Source organism: Mobula hypostoma, chromosome 3, assembly GCF_963921235.1.
Source record: "Mobula hypostoma chromosome 3, sMobHyp1.1, whole genome shotgun sequence".
Taxonomy (NCBI): Eukaryota; Metazoa; Chordata; class Chondrichthyes; order Myliobatiformes; family Myliobatidae; genus Mobula; species Mobula hypostoma.
Genome location: NC_086099.1, coordinates 17,036,941 through 17,054,365, shown reverse-complemented (window position 1 = coordinate 17,054,365; position 17,425 = coordinate 17,036,941). Strand labels below are relative to the sequence as shown.

The 17,425-nt window shown below is 42.2% G+C and overlaps 1 protein-coding gene across 1 annotated transcript in view; it reads left to right on the top strand.

Annotated features, from left to right (window-relative positions):
- Positions 1 to 17,425, top strand: part of adamts12 (ADAM metallopeptidase with thrombospondin type 1 motif, 12) — a 642,106-nt gene that overhangs the window by 229,481 nt on the left and 395,200 nt on the right. The window contains exon 4 of the mRNA XM_063042019.1: positions 16,146 to 16,342. Coding sequence (XP_062898089.1) covers positions 16,146 to 16,342 — 197 coding nt within the window. The remainder of the gene's footprint in view (positions 1 to 16,145; positions 16,343 to 17,425) is intronic.

Here is a 17,425-nt window from a genome sequence, read left to right as displayed (position 1 = left end):
TAGCCCCCGATCAGGGTCACATGAACCCATGGGAGCAGGTTGTGCATGGTTGTATGAGCAGCTGGTGCATATCACAAGTCCTGGTTAAGTGACCACTGATGCCAGTTAGTCTCTGAAGAGTACTGATTATGGCTGGGGTCACTTGTTTTGTAAAGGCAGTGCCGAGAAGAAAGCAATGGTAAAGCACTTCTATTAAAAAAAAATTGCCAAAAACAATCATGGTCATATAACATGACACATAACAAATTAACTTATATAAGGATTGTGGATTCAAACTTATATTTTGCTATTCTCCAAAGAGAAGTTTCTCTACCAACATCATTGCAGAATGAATACATTTAATGGATTATGACCTCATTCTACTCAAGGAATATGGGTGTTGATGAGTAATCTAAAAGTCCTGGGCTAATGATCCAGAAAACATAAATTCCAATCCCACCTTGGCAGCTGGACAACTTAAATGCAGTCAATTAAATGAATCTGAAATTAAAGAGCAAGTAGCAGTGATGATGATCATGAAAATACCATTTAGTCATAAAAAATCCATCTGGTCTCCCAATGTCCTTGAAGGAAGGAGATTGGCTTCTCTGAGATGTGATATTAAGGTGGTTGCCTCTAATTGTCATTTAAAATTGAGTGACAAGCCATGGTGCTATGCCAGCCCACACAATTGCAAATTGCAGTAACAGGTTAAGTGGAAAAAATCTGGCAAATATAGTGAAATGCAGGAAAATGTCAAAGTTCCCATTTTTTAAAATTTATTTTATTTAGTGAAATAACACAGTAATAGGTCCTTCCAACCCAACGAACCCACAACACCCAGTTGCACCCATGTGACCAATTATTCTACTCACCCATATGCATAGTTCCCTCTAAGTTGTGCGCGTGTGCGCGCACACACCTTTTTCAACCAGCGCACAAAACGTTAGTTACCTAAAATAATGTAGTAGTTAATAATTATACTTATTGAAAATAATCTTTTAGCTAACTGTTTCTGTTAACTAGTTAGTAGGTTTTTCAAATACCACAATGCACATCACTAATTTATGTCACCTCACCTATCCTGTTCCGGTTTGTACAGCTGCATCACGGTGGCAGCCATGTTTGATGGACAGTGTTCATATCATAAAGTTTACAAAGATCTATTTCAAATCCTGTAGATAGCTTACAAAGTTTTTATTGGGATAAATATTGATTCACTATGTCGAATTCAAAAGAAGCGAAGGGCGTGAAGCGCAAAAGAACGTTATTTAAAGTTGAATGGCTTAACAAAATAGTAGAAACCCACGCAGTCATGGAAAGAACGTACAAACTCCTTACAGACAGCAGAGGAATTGAATCTGGGTTGCTGGCCCTCTGCTAACACTACGCTAACCACTACACTATCATGCCAATCTCAAACTTATTTTGATAGGAGAAATAAAAAAAATTTCTAAATAGTGAAAGTGCAGAGTGGTCTGGGTGTCTCGGTAGCAGTTTTGCAAAAGTCTGATGTCCAAGATTTGCAGGTAATTACACATATTAACATAATATATTGCTTATTGAGATGACCCAGCTGGTGGCGTAGTGGCATCAGTGCCGGACTTCGGGACGAAAGGTCCCGAGTTCAGTCCAGCTGGCTCCCCTGCACGCTTTCCATCCGTGCTGGGTTACCAGCTGGTGATCTCTTTGGAAACTCGCCCGGTAGAAGGCAATGGCAAACCTCTGCTGTAACTTGCCTCGTACGTGGTTCCCCACTATGTCAGAGAGGCGTGGAGGGAAATCGTCTGCTAACCGGGGAAACTGCGGATGTGACGTACCTTTCCTATTGTTCATTGATGATGAAATTAGATAAAAATAAGAAATTATGTTTTAGGTACTCAGGGCATTTGTAAGACCATACCAGGCCTATTACAGTAATGTGTTTGTCAATGTGGAGCGGAGGGTGAGTTTGTAAATCTGGCAGGAGCAAAGGATGTTGGGAATGGTGAGGGCAGAACACCACAGGAGGGGTGTGGCACAGGCGGCAGAGACCGAGTGCCGGGGTGGAGGGTGGCACAGGTACAAAAACGCTCAGCCCTGAGATACCAGGCAAGGTCATTTAATTCCAAGCAATTGGTCTATTGATCATTACAGAATGTCTCTCTGGTGCCTCCCACTCCCTCACTTCTCTTTTCCCCTTTACCCAACCATAATTCCCCTCTCTCTGTCACCTTTGCACTCTGAGTCCACCATAGAGACCCATATCAGAATAAGGTTTATCATCACTGACATATGTTATGCAAACAACAGGAATTCTGCAGATGCTGGAAATTCCAGCAACACACATCAAAGTTGCTGGTGAACGCAGTAGGCCAGGCAGCATCTCTAGGAAGAGGTACAGTCGACGTTTGAGGCCGAGACCCTTCGTCAGGACTAACTTATGCAATCTGTCTTTATTTACAGCAGCAGTACAGTGCAATACGTAACTACTGTACTGTGCAAAAGTCTTAGCCTCCCTAGGTATATATTAGTACTAAAGACCTTTGCACAGTACAGAATATATAGAATTGGTCTCCTTATTAGAATAATCAATGTATAAATGTAGCAGTAGAGCACTTCAATGTAGAAACAGGCCCTTTGGCCCATCTAATCCATGGTGACCTGTTTTTTTTGCCTAGTCTCATCTTCCCTGTCCTGGACCAGAACTTTCCATACTTCTCTCATCTAAATCTCCTTTAAATATTGCAACTGAATCCACATGCAGCACTTTGCTGGCAGCTCATGGCACAATCACAGCACCCTCTGCGTGAAGAATCTCCCCCTCAGGTTCCCATTAAATATTTCCCATTTCACCTGAAACTTACGACCACTAGTTCTAGTCTCACCCAACCTTATGTGGAGACGCCTGCTTGCATTTACCCTATCTGTACCCCTCATAATTTTGTATGCCTCTGTCAAATCTCCCCTCCTTCTCCTTCACTCCAGGGAATAAAGTCTTAACCTATTCAATCTTTCCCTATTACTCAGGTCCTCAAGTCCCAGCACATATATACTTGTAAATTTTTGCTGCAGTCTTACAAACTTATTGATAGCTTTCCTGTAAGTAGGTGAACACAACTGCACACAACATTCCAATGTCAGCTTTCCAGCGTCTTATACAAATACAGTACATCCCAGCTCTCCTGTAGTCAGTGGTATACAGTATCTATTAAAAGCATGTGTTCAAAGCCTATTTTTCCTCCTTTTAAATGACCTGTTGTGTTTTTCCAGCATTCTACTTTATTTAAGATTAACAGTATCTGCTCTGTATCTCACAATCCAGACGTTTTTGTTTCTCTCCTTTATTCAACACTCTCCCTCTCTCTACACCTCCTGACACAATAGCTGGCATTTATAAGGCTTCAGTGGCATCTCTTTGCCAATAACAGATGAAGGGTCTTCACTGACACATCAGCTGTTCGTTTCCCTCCACAGATTCTGCGTGAGACTCTGCGCTCTTCCAGCAGTTTGTTTTTTGATGCCCAAGTATTCATTTAGTTGGAGCTAGGACATATAAGACCATAAGACATAGGGGTAGAATTCGGTCTTTCAGCCCATTGAATCGTTCTGCCATTACATCTTTTCAGCCCATCACCCCTGTCGACAGAAGCTCGGCAGACTCCTCTCTCATGGGCCTGTCTTTTAACTTAACCCCTGATGTCATCCATCTTTGAAGATCCGTCCCCTCCCAGGCATGAGGTCTTTGGAGCATCTGTTGGCATTTCTGTAGCACTGGGCTTTTCCAGGATGGGCTTGCTAGCCCTATGCCCAAAGGTCTCGGCGTGAAACGTCAACTCTTTTCCATAGGTGCTGCCTGGCCTACTGAATTCCTCCAGCATTTTGTGTGTGTTGCTTGGATTTCCAGCACCTGTAGACTTTCAAACGCAAACACGAGGAAATCTGCAGATGCTGGAATTTCACCAGCAACTTTTATTTGTGTTACCTGTAGATTTTCTCTTGTTTTCTCTTCCTCTCACAGCTCTATCTGTGGCAGAGTTGCCATTCCATCAAGGGGGACTTAATATCCTTCTTAACCACATTCTCCTGCCTTCTGTGTATAACCATTGACACCCTGAATAATCAAGAACCTGTCAAACTGTACTTTAAATATTCCCAATAACTTGGCCTGCACAGCTGTCTGCGGCAATGAATTCTACAGATTCACCACCGCTGGCTCCTTCCCATCTCTGTTGCAATAGGATGCCCATGTATTCTGAGGCTGTACTCTCTGGTTGTAGAATTTCCATATTCAATAGGTTTCAATGTGATCCCCTGTTTCCCACCCCCCTCCCAGCCTTCCGTTCTTGTAAACTCCAGTGAAAACATGCCCCCAGTCATCAAATGCTTCTCATACGTTAACCCTTTAACTCCTGGCAGCATTCTCATGAATATCATCTGGATCCTCTCCAATGCCAGCACATCGTTTCTCAGATAAAGGGCTCAAAGCTGCTCACAATACCCCAAGTGTGGTCTAAACAATATTTTATAAAGCCTCAGCATTATATCCTTACTTCAATATTCTACTTTTCTCAAAATGAATGCTAATGTTGCATTTGCCTTCCTCACCAGCAACTAAACCTGTAAGTTAACCTTTAGGGCAGGGCTTCCCGGACTTTGTTATACATTGGACCAATACCATTAAGTAAGGGGTTCGTGGACCCCAGGTTGAGACTCCCAAGTCCATTTGTATCTCTGATTTCTGAATTTACTTGACATTTAGAAAATAGTCTACACCTTTATTTCTTCTACCAAAGTACATGACCATACAGTTCCCGACCCTGGATTCCATCTGCAGCTTCTTTGCCCATTCTCTTAATCTGTCCAAATCCTTCTGCAGACTCCCTGATTCCTCAGCATTACCTGCACCCCCACCTATCTTTGTATCCTTTGTAAACTGGCCGCAAAGCCATCAATTCCATACAGAGCATTGACAAATAACGTGAAAAGAATTGGTCTTAACAACAACCTCTGCAGAACACCACTAGTCACTGGCAGCCAATGAGTCAAGGCCCCCTTTGTTAACACTTTTCACCTCCTGCTAGTCAGCTGATCTTCTATCCTTGTGAGTGCCTTTCCTGTAATGCCATGGGTCGGCCCGAAATGCCGACTGTACTTTTTTCCATAGTTACTGCCTGGCCTCCTGAGTTCCTTCAGTATCTTGTGTGTGTTGTTTAGATTTCTAGCATCTGCAGATTTTCTCTTGTCTGGGTTCTTGTTAAGCAACCTCATGTGCGGCAACTTGTTAAAGATCTTCTGAAATCCAATAGACCAAGTCCATTAACTCTCTTTCATCTATCCTGCCTGTTATTTCCTTAAAGAATTCCAATAGATTTGTCAGGCAAGATTTTCCAGGAAGGAAACCATGCTGATTGCAGTGTATCTCTGTGTACCTCACTAATTTGCTCTCTATTTCACAGTTCTAGATGGTATAGTTTCTGTCCTATATTCAATACTCTCCCTCTCTCTGCAATCCTCCTGATAGACTAGCTGACATTTTTAAGTGTTCATCAGCCTCCCTTTGCCATGCTTTCTTCTCGCTCTTGCCACCAGAAAGGAGGTACAGGAGCCTCAGGTCCCACACCACCAGGTTCGGGGACAGTTATTAGCCTCAACCATCAGACTTTTGAGCCAGAGGAGATAACTTCACCCACCCCAATACTTAACTGATTCCATAATCACACTTTGAAGAACTCTACAACTCATATATATTGAATAATATATATTTATTATTATTATAGTCTTTTTAAATTTTTTTGCATTTGCACCATGTGTTGTCTTTTGCATGTTGGTTGTTTGTCCCTCATAGTTTTGTGTAGTTTTTCATTGATTCCTTTGCATTTGCTGTGAATGTCTGCAAGAAAATCAGTATCAGGGTTGTATATGGTGATATATATGTATTTTGATAATAAATTTACTTTGAATGTTGAACATTGAAAGGTCTTCACCGACACGTCGACTGTCTATTTCCCTTTGCAGATGGTGCCTGACACACTAAGTTCCTGCAGCAGTTTGTTTTCTGATATGTTAAATTTAATTTGGTGGAGCTAGAACATACAATTTTATGCAGCTAATTAGCAGAAGTGTTTAACATATATGACAGTGGAGTGCAACTGAACTGACTATGCTGGCCCCTAATATATATCCTTTGTATGTTTTCTAGCAAATGATTGCTATGGGTGACAGCCATCAAAAGCAGGATGTTTAAATCCTTTACATGCTATAGACGGTGTTTAACAATTCTATAAGCATAGAGCAAAACTCTGTTGTTTCACTTTTGATTTGTTAAGTAACGGGGAGGATAGATAATGAGAAAACCCTGCTTCATTGATGAAGTTCCATCAACATTATCGTGTTTTCAAGCATCTATAGCAGAATTGCCAAGTGGGTATCTCATCCTGATGTAATAACCATCACTCAGTGAGATGGTAAAGCTGAAGCTTTATAAGATATTTGTCAGGCTGCATTTGGAATATGGTGAGCAGTTTTGGGTCTCTTATCTCAGAAAGGATGTGCTAGCATTGGAGAGGGTCTAGAGCAGATTCACAAGAATGATCTTAGGAATGAATGAGTTGATGTATGAGGAGTATTTAATGGCTCTGGGCATGCACTTACCCGAGCTTAGAAGAATGAGGGATGTTCTCATTGAAACCTATCGAATATTGAAAAGCCTAGACAGAGTGGACGTGGAGTGGATGTTATCTGTTGTGGGGGAGTCCAGGACCAGAGGGCACAGCCTTGGAATAGAAGAACATCCTTTTAACCAGAGGGTGGAGATTCTGTGGAATTCATTGCCACAGGCAGCTGTTGAGGCCAAGTCATAGAGTATATTTAAAGCAGAAGTTCATAGATTCTTGACTAGTACAGGTGTCAAAGGTTACAGAGAGAAGGCAGAGAATGGGGTTGAGAGGGAAAATAGACCAAACACGACGGAATGGTGTAGTTGGCTCGAAGGGCCGGATGAACTGATTCTGCTCCTATGTTTTATCATCTTAAGGTCTAAACTTTCGGCAATTCCTTTCACATCAGGAAACAAATGAAAGCAATTGTTGTCAACAACTATCTGTCTGTAATGTCCCACAAAAGCTGAGTCAAGTTTCAAAATGTTTTTATGAAATGTGCAGCTACCAGCAGCACAAGAAATTGTCCTTATATTCCCGAATTTCAATTCCATTCGGCCTATTGTCAATCTTAATCAAATGATGAATCACATTGTCAACTGGTAGAAGCTGCTCACCAATAATCTGCACTCTGGGTCTGGCTGGAATACCTCTTGGACTATGTAGCTCCAAACCTGACAGCAATGTTGGTCCAGAAGTAGAAAAAGATTGGAGTGTTCAGAAAGGAGGTATGAATGCTGGCTCTTGACATGCTGGTAGCATCTGATTGAGTTTGATAACAAGGAATTTTTGTAAATTTATTAAGTGGAAAATATCATCTTTGACTGTGAGGTTTATAAATAGGGCATATGCCAGCAAATGTTGAAAATCCAAAGCAACACACACTAAATGCTGTAGGAACTCAACATTTGGTGTAAATGCAAGCAGATTTTTTTTCCCCGTAAGGATGGGTGAGATGAGAACTAGAGGTCATAGGTTGAGGGTGAAAGCTTGTATGAACATATAAAATCATTGCAACACACCAATATCGCTGAATCAGTGGGAGCCCTAGGCTTGTTTTCCTGCAACAACACGGTCCTATCGAGGGGTGATGGGAGACAGCAATACTCAAGGGGGGTTCCTTATGTCCAGTCTATTCCGCAATTTAGTTTTCGTTGCATTCATTGCAGAAAACTCCGCTTTGCAGAAATATGTTGGAAATGGAAGCAACGTTTTCAGTGCTTTCATGGCTATCTCAGGATATTCAGCCTTGACTTTGATCCAGAATGCCAGCAGAGATGTTATGTCAAACGTACTTTTCAGCCCACCGTCATTTGCAAGCTCGAGGAGTTGATTTTTTTTCCCGCACTGACCTGGGTGATTCACCGGGGACATTCACAAATGGGTCACGGACCCATTCCTTTGCACGTCCTGGGTCACTGATGACCTCGCGTGCATTAAAATTTAACAGTGCGTGACGGGGAATGAGGAAAGGTGCAGCTGACTCATATCGTTTTATATCGCCAAATCATATTGTTTCCTCGCGGCCCGGTGGTTGGGGACCACTCTTAGCACGAAGAGAGACCAATCAGGTTGCTCGCTCTTTCTCGCCCTCTCAAAAAAATCTATTTCCAGGATATTGTATATAATTTCCGGGTGTCAGGGAACCACTATCGATATGCGGGAGACTCCCAGAACTTCCGGGAGAGGTGGGATGCCTGGCTTACTGACACCCAGCTACAATTTTTGGGAACAAATTGGGTAGCGTTTGCAACTGACCTCACTAGTGTTCATTTAAGCAAATCAGGCTCTTGAATCAGCATGGTTAACCTCATTCACCTCAACACTAAACTGATTCCACAGTCTGTGGTCTCTCCAACTCACATTCTCAGCGTTATGTATAGACTTACGCAATGTATGCATGCATTTATTCGTTTATCTGTCTGTCTGTCTATTTATGTGTGTTTGCAATAGTTTGTTTTCTTTTGCACATTGGTTGTTTGTTAGTCTTTGTGTGTGTAATTTTTCATTGATTCTTTTGTATTTCTCTGTTCTGCTGTGAATGTCTGCAAGAAATCAAATCTCAGGGTAGTATATAGAGATATATAATGTATTTTGATTATAAATTTACTTTGAACTTTAAAATCTGTTACTTCCACCCTCTCAAATACCTCAGACCTGTTGCTTAGAGAGATGCACCCTTGGGTTCTGAAGGAAGTAGCTGGAGAGATTGCGGAGGCATTAACAATGATCTTTCAAGAATCGATTGACTCTGGCAATGTACCGGATGACTGGAAAATTGCAAATGTTACTCTGCTATTTAAGAAGGGTGGGAGGCAGCAGAAATTTCATTATGTGCTGTGTCACATGACGTGTGACCGTTGTCTTCCTGTGACCATGATCACATAGAACATAGACACAGGAACAGGCATTCAGTCCACAATGTTCTGCCAAACCAGCTAAAATGTAAATTAAAAGTATGCCCCAAAACTAATCTCTCTTCCCTACTCAATGCCCATATCCCTCCATCTTCCTCATATCCATGTGCCCATCTAAACGTCTCTCAAAAGCCTCCAATGTATTTGTCTCTACCACCAGACCAGGCAGTGCATTCCAGGCATCCACCTGTTTTTAATTTTTGATGTTGTTGCTTTTTTGCTCTATAGCATGCCAACACATCAAAGCCAATTCCCAATACATGTAAATTATATAGTGAATAAAGTTGATGCTTGATGGATTCAGTAAGTGGTTGTCCCCTATGGGACGTAGAAACTTTGCGGTACAAATTCGTGCTCTGCTGAACAACCTTACCTGGAATTGTTGGACCTAAGTGTTTTTCTCTGCGCTGTATGAAATTGATAACAAAGGCAGGAAGCTGTGCTCTATCTGAGTAGTTCAAGCTGCTCCCGGCAGTGTCAGAAGTAAAAGGTTGAGTTGCATTAGGATCTTAGCTCTTAAGTGGAGCATAGATCATCAATGACCTCCCATAGAACCATAGAACATGACAGCATAGAAAACAGGCCATTCGGCCCTTCTAGTCTGTGCCGAAACTTTATTCCACTAGTCCCATTGACCTGCACCCAGTCCATAACCCTCCAGACCTCTCCCATCCATGTACCTATCCAATTTATTCTTAAAACTTAAGAGTGAGCCCGCATTTGCCACGTCAGATGGCAGCTCATTCCACACTCCCACCACTCTCTGAGTGAAGAAGTTCCCCCTAATGTTCTCCCTAAACCTTTCCCCTTTCACTAGGGTGAAAGGGTGAAAGCCAGATCCTCTCATATTTATCTCTCCTAATCTAAGTGGAAAGAGCCTACTCGCATTTACTCTGTCTATACCCCTCATAATTTTGTAAACCTCTATCAAATCCCCCCTCATTCTTCTATGCTCCAAGGAATAAAGTCCTAACCTGTTCAGTCTTTCCCTGTAACTCAACTCCTGAAGCCCCGGCAACATCCTAGTAAATCTTCTGTGCAATCTTACTGATATCCTTCCTATAGTTAGATGACCAGAACTGCACACAATACTCCAAATTTGGCCTCATCAATGTCTTACACAACCTCACCATAACATCCCAACTCCTATACTCAGTACTTTGATTTATGAATGCCAGGATGCCAAAAGCCTTCTTTGTAACCCTGTCTACCTGTGACGCCACTTTCAGGGAATTATGTATCTGAACTCCCAGATCCCTTTATTCTTCAGCACTCCTCAGTGTCCTAACATTTACTGTGTATGTCCTACCTTGATTTGTCCTTCCAAAATGCAACACCTCACACTTGTCTGCATTAAGTTCCATCTGCCATTTTCTGCCCCATTTTTCCAGTTGGTCCAGATCCCTCTGCTAGCTTTGAAAGTCTTCCTCGTTGTCCACAACACCTCTAATCTTAGTGTCATCAGCAAACTTGCTGATCCAATTTACGATATTATCATCTGGATCATTGATATAGACAACAAACAACAATGGTCTCAGCACAGATCCCTGAGACACACCACTAGTCACAGGCCTCCACTCTGAGAAGCAATCATCCACTACCACTTTCTGTCTTCTCCCACACAGCCAATTTCGAATCCAGTTTACAACCTCTCCATGGACACCTAATGTCTGAACCTTCTGAACCTCCTGTGGGACCTCGTCAAAGGCCTTACTAAAGTCCATGTAGACAACATCCACAGCCTTTCCTTCATCTACTTTCCTGGTAACCTCCTCAAAAAACTCTACAAGATTTGTTAAACATGATCTACCACGCACAGAGCCATGCTGACTATCCTTAATCAGCCCTTGGCTGTCCAAATACATGTATATCCGATCTCTCAGAACACCTTCCATTGATTTACCTACTACTGATGTCAGGCTCACCGGCCTGTAATTCCCTGGTTTACTTCTGGAGCCTTTTTTAAAAAGTGGAACAACATGAGCTACCCTCCAATCCTCTGGCACCGCACACCTTGGTTATAAAAATTTTAAGTATTTCTGCCAGGGCTCCTGCAATTTCTACACTAGTCTCTCTCAAGGTCCAAGGAAATATCATGTCAGGCCTGAGGGATTTATCTATCCTTATTTGCTGTAAGGCCGCAAGCGCCTCCTCCTCCTACTATCCATCAGCCTCTGAAATCGATAGTATGGTTGGAGTTCATCAATGCGTTTTGAAATCCATAGCATCCACACTACAGGGGATTGTCCCACACAGCTTCAGCAGAGCCCTGTTGGCCGGCCTTGCCCATTTCCACCTCTCATGGCGGGGACGCAGTGTTGGAGTGGCAGAAGTAAAAGGTGCCAAGCATCAAATTTCATAACTATCCCAGCCTAATATGTGAGTGTCCATCTCAGAAGCACAAATTGGAAACCTGAATGTACATTTAAGGAAATGTTTGAAGTGCTCTCTTTTTTTAACATGGCCAATCCACTTTAACCTCAACCATGCCTCTCAATTGTTGAAAGCAAGGACTCTGTAATTACAGTGGTACACTATATTTGTCTTTATTGCAAAAGGATTTGTGTGCAAGGGCCAGGTTGTTCACACTGTTAGTGGAACTCCAGCTGAGGTTAGAGCGTAGAACAGAACAGCAGAGGAACTTCAGCCCACTATGTTGAGTCAAAATACTTCAATTAGTAATCAAAGGGTAATTTCTCCTGCCTACTCAATGACCAATCCTTCCCTTTCCTCTACATTCATATCTCTATCTAAGAACCTCTTGAACAGTGAATGAGTCTAGCACCAGAGGACTAATCCTCAGAGGCAACCCCTTAGAACTGAGATGAAGGTAGGAGAATGGGGTTGAGAGTAATAATAAATCTGCCATGATCGGACCAATTGGCCTAATTCTACTCCAATGTCTTACGGTCTAAAACAATCGAAAGTTGTTTATGCTCTCTTTATAGGTGATACTTCAAATCCAGGCAGTGTCCCAATGAACTGTTTCTGCAACTGTTCCAAAACCTCCACATCCTTTCTGCACGTAGTAATCAAAATTGCACACTGTCCTCTCAATGTGACCTGACCAACCAAAGTTAATATGCTTCCTTAATCTTATACTCTTGGGTGGCTGGTGGGAGGTAAGTCTCTACCAAAGGAGGCGTAAGGTGCTCCTTCCCTCCGCTAGCCTGCAGGTCCCCCTAGGGTATGGTGTAGCGCCTGCTTAGCCCCTTCCTCCCTGATCAGGGTCACTTGAAGCCATGGGAGCAGGTGGTGGATGGTCATATGAGCCAGCTAGTGCATATCACAATCCTAGTTATGTGACAACTGGCACTAGGCTGACAGTCTCTGAAGAGTGTTGATAATTGCTGGGGTCATCCATCTTGTAAAGGCACTGCCCAGAAGGTGGCAAAGGCAAACCACTTCTGTAGAAAAATTTGACATGAACACTTATGGTCATGAGATGACAATCGCTCATGTCATATGACACGGCACATAATGAAGATAGTGATGATTTTTAAACTCAATATATCAACTGTCAAAGACAAGCCTGCCGTATATTTTCTCTACTCTATTTACTTGTGTTGTTTCTTTCAGAGAGTCATAGAGTACTACAGCAGAGAAATGGGCCCTTTGACTCATTTAGTCCACGCTGAACAATGGGCTTGTGCCCCAATATGAGTACACAGGTACTCCTAAAAATCCTACCATTTACTGTATACTTTCCTCTTACATTTGACTAACAAAAATGCAAAAAGTCATACTTGTCTGCCATTTCTCTGTTCACATTTCTTATTGTCTATATTGCTGAATCCTTGGACAACCTTTCTCAGTCTACACACTCTTACAACTTTTGTGCCAGCTGGAAATTTACAGTTCAGACAACAAACAATATTATTCAAATAATTCATCTATGTCGCAAACAGTAGAGTTCCTTGTGAAACACTCTTGGTCACAGACCTCCAAAGAGAGTAATACCCCCTCACTACTTGCCCTCCATCTTCTAAGACCAAGCCAATTCTGCATCTACTTTAGCAAGTCTCCATTGATGTCATGTGTCTTTATCTTCCAGATTATCGCACCGTGAGACCTTGTCGAAAGCTTTACCAATGTCTTTGTATAGAAAATTCACTACCTTACCCTCATCAATCATCATCATCGCCTCCTCAGTAAAAGCAATAAACTTTGTAAGACAAGTCCTTCCCCAAACAAAGCCATGTAGACTATCCCGAATAGTCATAGTCATACTTTATTGATCCCGAGGGAAATTGGTTTTCGTTACAATTGCACCATAAATAATTAAATAGTAATATGTAAATTACACCAGTAAATTATGAAATAAGTCCAGGACCAGCCTATTGGCTCAGGCTGTCTGACCCTCCAAGGGAGGAGTTATAAAGTTTGATGGCCACAGGCAGGAATGTCTTCCTATGACACTCAGTGATATATTTGTATTTTACCAGATTGAGTAGATCCTTTTGCTATGATTCTTCAGTAACTTCCCTACCATTAATATACGAGTCATTGGCCTATAATTTCCTGGTTTGTCTCTTTTACCCACCCTAAACAGGTGAATAACATTGTCTAATCTCCAGTTTCCTGGGCTAGAGTTGCTGTTGTTACTGTTTACACCTGTTGCTAGTGAGGATACAAAGACGCCAGTCCCAAGGACCCAGCAGTCTTCTGTCTTGCCTCTCTCAAAAACCAAGGATATATCCTATCTGACCCAGGGGACTTATCCACCCTAATATTCTTCAAGCACCTCAGCATCTCATCCTTCTTGGTATCAACATAACCTAGATTATCAGCAGATAACTCCCTGATTTCACTATTAAATGTGTACAGAACTCCAGATAGGGTTTCACCGGGGGTCTCTACATCTTTGCCCTAGTGCTTGCCACTAAATCTCCATTTAAAAGGTCCTTCTAATGTTTGCTGACTGGAGGTAGTAGATATTCAGCCTCCCCGTCATTAATATTAAACTCTTTTTCATTAAAAAAGTAAATTTCCCAATTCAATGTTCTCATCAGTAAGCAAAGATAAGGAGAAGCATTCCATTTCAAGATTTGAACATGGCTCCCTACTGAGTGCGTTGAATCACCAAATCTATTCTAACATTTCAGTTGAAAGTATGTCTCATGTATTTGATCTAAATTTATGCTTTAGTAAAATAGTTCATCCTATAATTCCATGCCTGAAAAGATTTCAATCAGTTTAGATTCAGCATCAGTAAAGAGGAGAAAAAGCACTGATTTGGCCATCTACACTGAGCAAAGGCCATAAAGATAAAAGAAATAGCAGCAGGGGTTGACCATCCGGTCCTTTGAGCCTGCATTACTGTTCACTGAGATTTTTTCTGATCCATTTCAACACGGTAGCCTTGTCCTACCCCTATATCTCTTAACTGACGATATCCACAAATCTCTCCATCTCACTCTGGCATAAATTGAGCATCTGAGTCTCCACAGTTCTCCGGGACAGAAAATGTCAAAGATTCACCACCTCTGGAATGAATAAGTTTCTCCTCATTCTAATCCTAAACAGTCTACCTCTTATTCAGCGAATATCGACCCTGGTTGTCGATTATTCAACTGTGGGTGCATCTTCCCTGCCTGCCAAGTTGTGTTAGATGCACTCTCATCCTTCTGACAGAAATGTGGGAAGTTGGGTAGACACAGGTCAAAGAAAAGTGGAAGAAATATAAAGATAAAATACAGGACATGGGTGTAGGTTTATTGAAAAATATCATGAGACTCATTGAGGGCAAAGGCTATCGGTGTGAAACAATATATAGTCAAATTAGCTTTTGGATTGGTTGGAGATAATTGGAAGACTATAAAACCATAAGATGTAGAAGCACAATTAGGCTATTTGGCCCATTGAGTCTGCTCTGCCATTTTATTGTGGCTGATAAGATAAGCTATCCATTTGGCATTTAAGGTATATATACTGACTTCCTTGTTTATCAGTACACTTGCTTGTCAGTGCAAATATCTAATCAAAAACATTATATGGCAGCAACTTAATGCATGAAAGCATGCAGACATGGTAAAGAGATTCAGTTGTTGTTCAGACCAAACATCAGAATGGAGAAGAGATGCGATCTAAGTGATCTTGACCGTGGAGTGATTGTTGATGCCATTTGGGGTGGTTTCAGTATCTTAGAAAATACTGACCTCCTGGGATTTTCACAGACAACAGTCTCTAAGCGCTTATAGAGAATGGTGTAAAAAAATGAAAAATTCCGGTGAGTGGCAGTTCTGTTAATGAGAGAGGTCAGAGGAAAATGACCAGACTGGCTCAAGCTGACAGGAAGGTGACAGTAACTCACATAATCACACGTTATAACAGTGGTGTGCAAAAGGGTATCTTTGAATGCATGTTGGAGTGGATGACCTACAGCAGCAGGTGACCACAGATAGACCCTCACTGGCCACCTTATTAGGTAAAGATGGTACCTAGTAAAGTGACCGCTGAGTCTGCTTTGGGACTCGTTAAAGAATGGTTTCATTCTCAGTGGGAGAGAGACTTGGGTCAGGAGTGAAGTTGGAGGTTTTGAAGTGTGAATACAATGGTATAAAACTGGAAATTTTCTGAAATCTCTTCAGACCAGGCAGCACCTGTGAGGAGAAGAACAGACTGATCACTTGAAGTCAACTTTTTTGTTGCCCAGAGTTACAAATCTTTGAAACATACAACCCAGAAGTCTGTGAATACATATCGATGGAGTATATTGAAGTCAGAGATCAATATATCTGTAGATATCAATGGAATCAGTGAATATTGGGCTAATATGGTAAAAGATCAACCGTAAACATTGACACAATGGATTCCGCAGAATTGCTGGAGTGCAGCAGTAGCAGAGCCGTTAACATAATGCTACTAGATGTCAGTGACCCAGCTTCAATTGCCAGCGTTGTCTGTAAGGAGTTTGTATGTGTGTGGGTATCCTCCGAGTGGTCCAGTTTTCTCCCACGTTCCAAAGACGTACTGGTTAGTAGATTAATTGGTGACAAGGGTGTAATAGGGCAGCGCAGGTTCATTGGGCATGTTACCATGCTGTATCTTGAAAAAAATAAAATCTGAGGTGTGTATTGCTAATATGCGTTTTTTTTCTCTCTGTTAACAGATTCTTTCAATAATATCCTGAAGCCAGAGAGACAGAGAGAGAGTTGGGAGGAGGTTCATAGGAAAGGACGCAGAATCTCCCAGCGATCAATCAGCAAAGAACGATGGGTCGAAACATTAGTGGTTGCTGACACTGAAATGATAGAATACCATGGCAGTGAAAATGTGCAGTCATACATCTTTACTATAGTAAATATGGTAAGGTTAAATGAATTTTCTGCGCTTGTAATTTCCTAGAAATAGAGTCAACATATGTGATTCTGCACATCAAGCCTACCAAGGCAGCAACTATGGATGGGAAGAAACAGTTGACATTTTGGGCTGAGACCCTTCGTCAGGACCTCCCGTACCGAGGATGGGTCTCGGCCCAAAGCGTTGACTGTTTAGAAACATAGAAACATAGAAAACCTACAGCACAATACAGGCCCTTCGGCCCACAGAGCTGTGCTGAACATGTCCTTACCTTAGAAATGACCAAGGGTTACCCATAGCCCTCTATTTTTTTGAGCTCCATGTACCTGTCCAGGAGACTCTTAAAAGACCCTATCATATCCGCCTCCACCACTGTCGCCGGCAGCCCATTCCACACACTCATCACTCTCTGCGTAAAAAACTTACCCCTGACACCTCCTCTGCACCTACTTCCAAGCACCTTAAAACTGTGCTCCCTCGTGTTAGCCATTTCAGTTTTGGGAAGAAGCCTCTGAATAGCCACATGATCAACGCCTCTCATCATCCTATACACCTCTATCAGGTCACCTCTCATTCTCCGTCACTTCAAGGAAAGAAGGCTGCGTTCACTCAACCTATTCTCATCAGGCATGCTGCCCAGTCCAGGCAACATCCTCGTAAATCTCCTCTGGACCCTTTCTAAGGTTTCCACATCCTTCCTGTAGTGAGGAGACCAGAACTGAGCACAGTCCTCCAAGTGGGGTCTGACCAAGGTCCTATATAGCTGCAACATTACCTCTTGGCTCCTAAACATAATCCCATGATTGATGAAGGCCAATGCATCGTATATTTTCTTAACCACAGAGTCAACCTGTGCAGCAGCTTTGAGTGTCCTCTGGACTCGGACCCCAAGATCCCTCTGATCCTCCACACTGCCAAGGGTCTTATTATTAATACTATATTCTGCAATCATATTTGACCTACCAAAATGAACCACCTCACACTTATCTGGGTTGAACTCCATCTGCCACTTCTCAGCCCATTTTTGCATCCTATCAATATCCTGTTGTAACCTCTGACAGCCCTCCACACTATCCACAACAGCCCCAA